Below are 3,007 nucleotides of genomic sequence, written 5' to 3'. Positions count from 1 at the left end.
TATGAAATACTTTTCTATATATTTCCATCATGTCTCACGCTTTGGAAGTAAAATATTTGGCAAAATAATCTTTATACTAAGGAAACGTGTTCTTGATAATTTTCCTCGGAAAGAGATAACAGCTGTCAGACTGCAGAGGATGCGGTTGTTATCACATTTAGAGATATGAGCGTGGGAGAGGAGCAGATGTTAACTGTACAATAAACCCAGCACTGCAGCTGCTCTATTTAGGACTCTCATTCATATATCTCTAAATATGGTTTCTTTTTCAATAGAGATGAAACTGACGAGAAGTGTTTCGACTGATTAGCAGGCGTACATGTTTATAACTCTAGCCAGAGAAATAACAGTTCAATTTTCTACTGATGTATTTTAAGTATAACCCGTTGTATAGATTACAGAAATGTAGTGAGTCAAAGTATCAGTTCATGTGTTTAACGCTGAAGCTGTATATAGAATCTGTCATTTCATTTAATGTTCAACACCTATCACCACATTTAGCTTTACCCACCACACACTATGAGTTCTATTACTGTTCATAGTTTTTATTTAAAGTTCTTCTATCTGTAGCATGACTCCGGTAGCTCTAAGAGGTCATTTATTATATCATTATATCAAGAGGTCAATACAAGCCTGAAATAGTTCAAAGCTGAGGGGCTTTCGCAGTAAGATGTTTCAACAGTGTTTATGTTGAAAGGTTTGAATTCGTGCAGAGTCACCGTGTTGCACCATATGTTGCTGAAATCACCAGAAAAAGCTGGAAGCTGGAAAAAAGCTTCATTTGGAGACATTCAAGAATTTAAAATCAAACGTAAATCAATTCTAACAAGACATTTCATGATATTATTCTCGTAAAGGTAATAATGCTGATGGCCTAGTGGTTAGGTCGTGCCCCACGTACGGAGGCTGTAGTCCTTCACTTGGTAGAGTCGGTCGTCTCTCAACTGGAAGGTCGAGGGTTTTATTTGTTAGAACCTTAAACAATTAAGGCCCCAGACTCAGAAAAAGAGCATTTTGCTGCTGTACCATCAAATTCATATCTAACATTTTTTAAATTAAATTGAAATATTCTTATTTTCTGTATTTATTTTAAAGGTTTTGGTTTACAGCTGGTTTGAGAAAATCAGCATTGTTTGGGGGCTCTGCTTAACTTCTGCAGCATTTTGCCACAAGTTTTTTAATCGAACACCCTAAACTGATCAATGAATAAAATCTCCATCAATAATCCTTATTGATAAGTCTTAGTCCAAAATGAAGTAACTAGTTAGGATCTCTTAGTTTGTGTCATTCTGAAACCCCCTATAACTCACTTCGGCTGACACCTACCACGCCGTAGCAGTTTCAAAGTACTTTCAGCTTTAGCTTATTTTTAGACATTCTTGTACATAACCAAAATAACAGTGGTAGGAGTTTTTTCAGGTTTTTTTTTTATGTTGCTATTTCTTAATAATGAGACTACGTCCTGCAGCAGTGCTTCTTACTGTCCTCTTCTTGCATGTCATGTCAGAGGAACACAGTGATCCAGGTCACTTTGTACTTCATACTAAGGGCATGTTGACCTCACTGTTAGTTCCCTAAACCTAATCCTTAATAAAACATAACCAACGCAGACAGTTTTTTTTTTAATTCACAAACTTTCATGGAACAAGTAGCATGTATTTGCCTTGTTGAAATTTAATGAGTCAGCACCTGTAGCTGTCCGCGGTCCTGGAGTAATATTTTTTGCCCTTTAATGATTTGGCATGATTCGTCAGAACCACATGTTGATGATTCACAACTATGCTGTTAGTGGTGAAACCTTGACTTGACTGTACTGCCCTCTAGTGGTTACCTGCAGAGCAGCAGAGGTTCTCACCGCTGCTGAGCTTAATGTTGAGACCCAAATGTTAGGACTTAATGGGATTTAGTTGGGTTCTTCACTACTTTTCCTTTTGTGCTAAAAAATAAATAATATAGAGACTGCTGCAAGTTGTTTGAGCGGTACAAACCATTGCTACATTTCTTTGGACAAATAAACTTCACATCACAGAGTTCGGCTAAATTCAAACGAGAAATGAAACTTTATGTGGCTTGAAAAACGACAAACTCATGACACTGAAGAACAAAGAAATCACACAATCAAATGTACAAAAGTGTTTTTTATGTTTTCACTGAAATGTCTACAGTGAGAAACATCTTTTTTTTAATAAATGTAGTTACCATATTACATCCAAAGAATCAAATCTAAATATTCTCTAGGTATCCTAGTGTAATCCTGGCTAAACTAGTGAAATAAATATTTATTTTAAGAGTCTTTGGAGAGTTTCAAACTCACATTGACTGATCATTTTGTATGAAATAATATAAAAAAACACAATCATTGTCAGTCAAAAAATACTGTTTTAGCACTACAGTATCATATGAACACATAAGACGTCTAAATAATTAAAATACTCATTTAATTATCACCTGCTACTTAAAAATACATCAAGAATATTTATGAATTCACTCCAGGGGCTTCGGTTGAGTTCGTGTTGTAGAGCGTACAGACACTAGGTCCTCACTGACACTCAAATCAGACACTCTTTAATGCTCATCGACCGCCCTCTACTTCCTCTCTCTCTTTTTAGCTGTCCTATCCAAATAAAAAGGCAAAGAATAGAAAAAGGATGATTTTTTTCTGCTTTCATGATTGCACAGATTGAGGATCGTCAGCTTCATAGAAAGTCGTCTTCCTGTTGCATTTCTTCACATGTTTAAGGACATAAAGTTTTAGGTGTTGTGAGCGCTCTGTCAGTGCAGGATGGTGATACTGCGGTCAGTCACAGCGCAGGCCGGCAGCAGTGGGCCATCAAAAGGATGCGTTACAGTGTACAGAACAGCGAAGGAGTCTGGCTCATAAAACAACAGAGTCTGACTCGGCCAGTCCAGCAGCAGGCCGATCCTCTGGGGCCTACTCACCACCTGCAGGGGCACCTTCTTCCCCGCGTGGCAGAAGGAGTAGTGCCCATCATAGTGAGACAGCACC

General features: G+C 37.7%; 1 protein-coding gene across 1 annotated transcript in view; it reads right to left on the bottom strand.

The window, feature by feature from the left end:
* Positions 1-2,133: 2,133 nt before the first annotated feature.
* bspry (B-box and SPRY domain containing) overlaps positions 2,134-3,007 on the bottom strand; it is a 7,314-nt gene continuing 6,440 nt past the window's right edge. The window contains exon 6 of the mRNA XM_020650783.3: positions 2,134-3,007. This exon is cut by the window's right edge and continues 301 nt beyond it. Coding sequence (XP_020506439.2) covers positions 2,773-3,007 — 235 coding nt within the window. The 3' untranslated portion in view covers positions 2,134-2,772.

This window comes from Labrus bergylta, chromosome 17, assembly GCF_963930695.1.
Source record: "Labrus bergylta chromosome 17, fLabBer1.1, whole genome shotgun sequence".
In the NCBI taxonomy this organism is placed as follows: Eukaryota; Metazoa; Chordata; class Actinopteri; order Labriformes; family Labridae; genus Labrus; species Labrus bergylta.
This window is presented reverse-complemented; position numbering and strand designations above follow the sequence as displayed.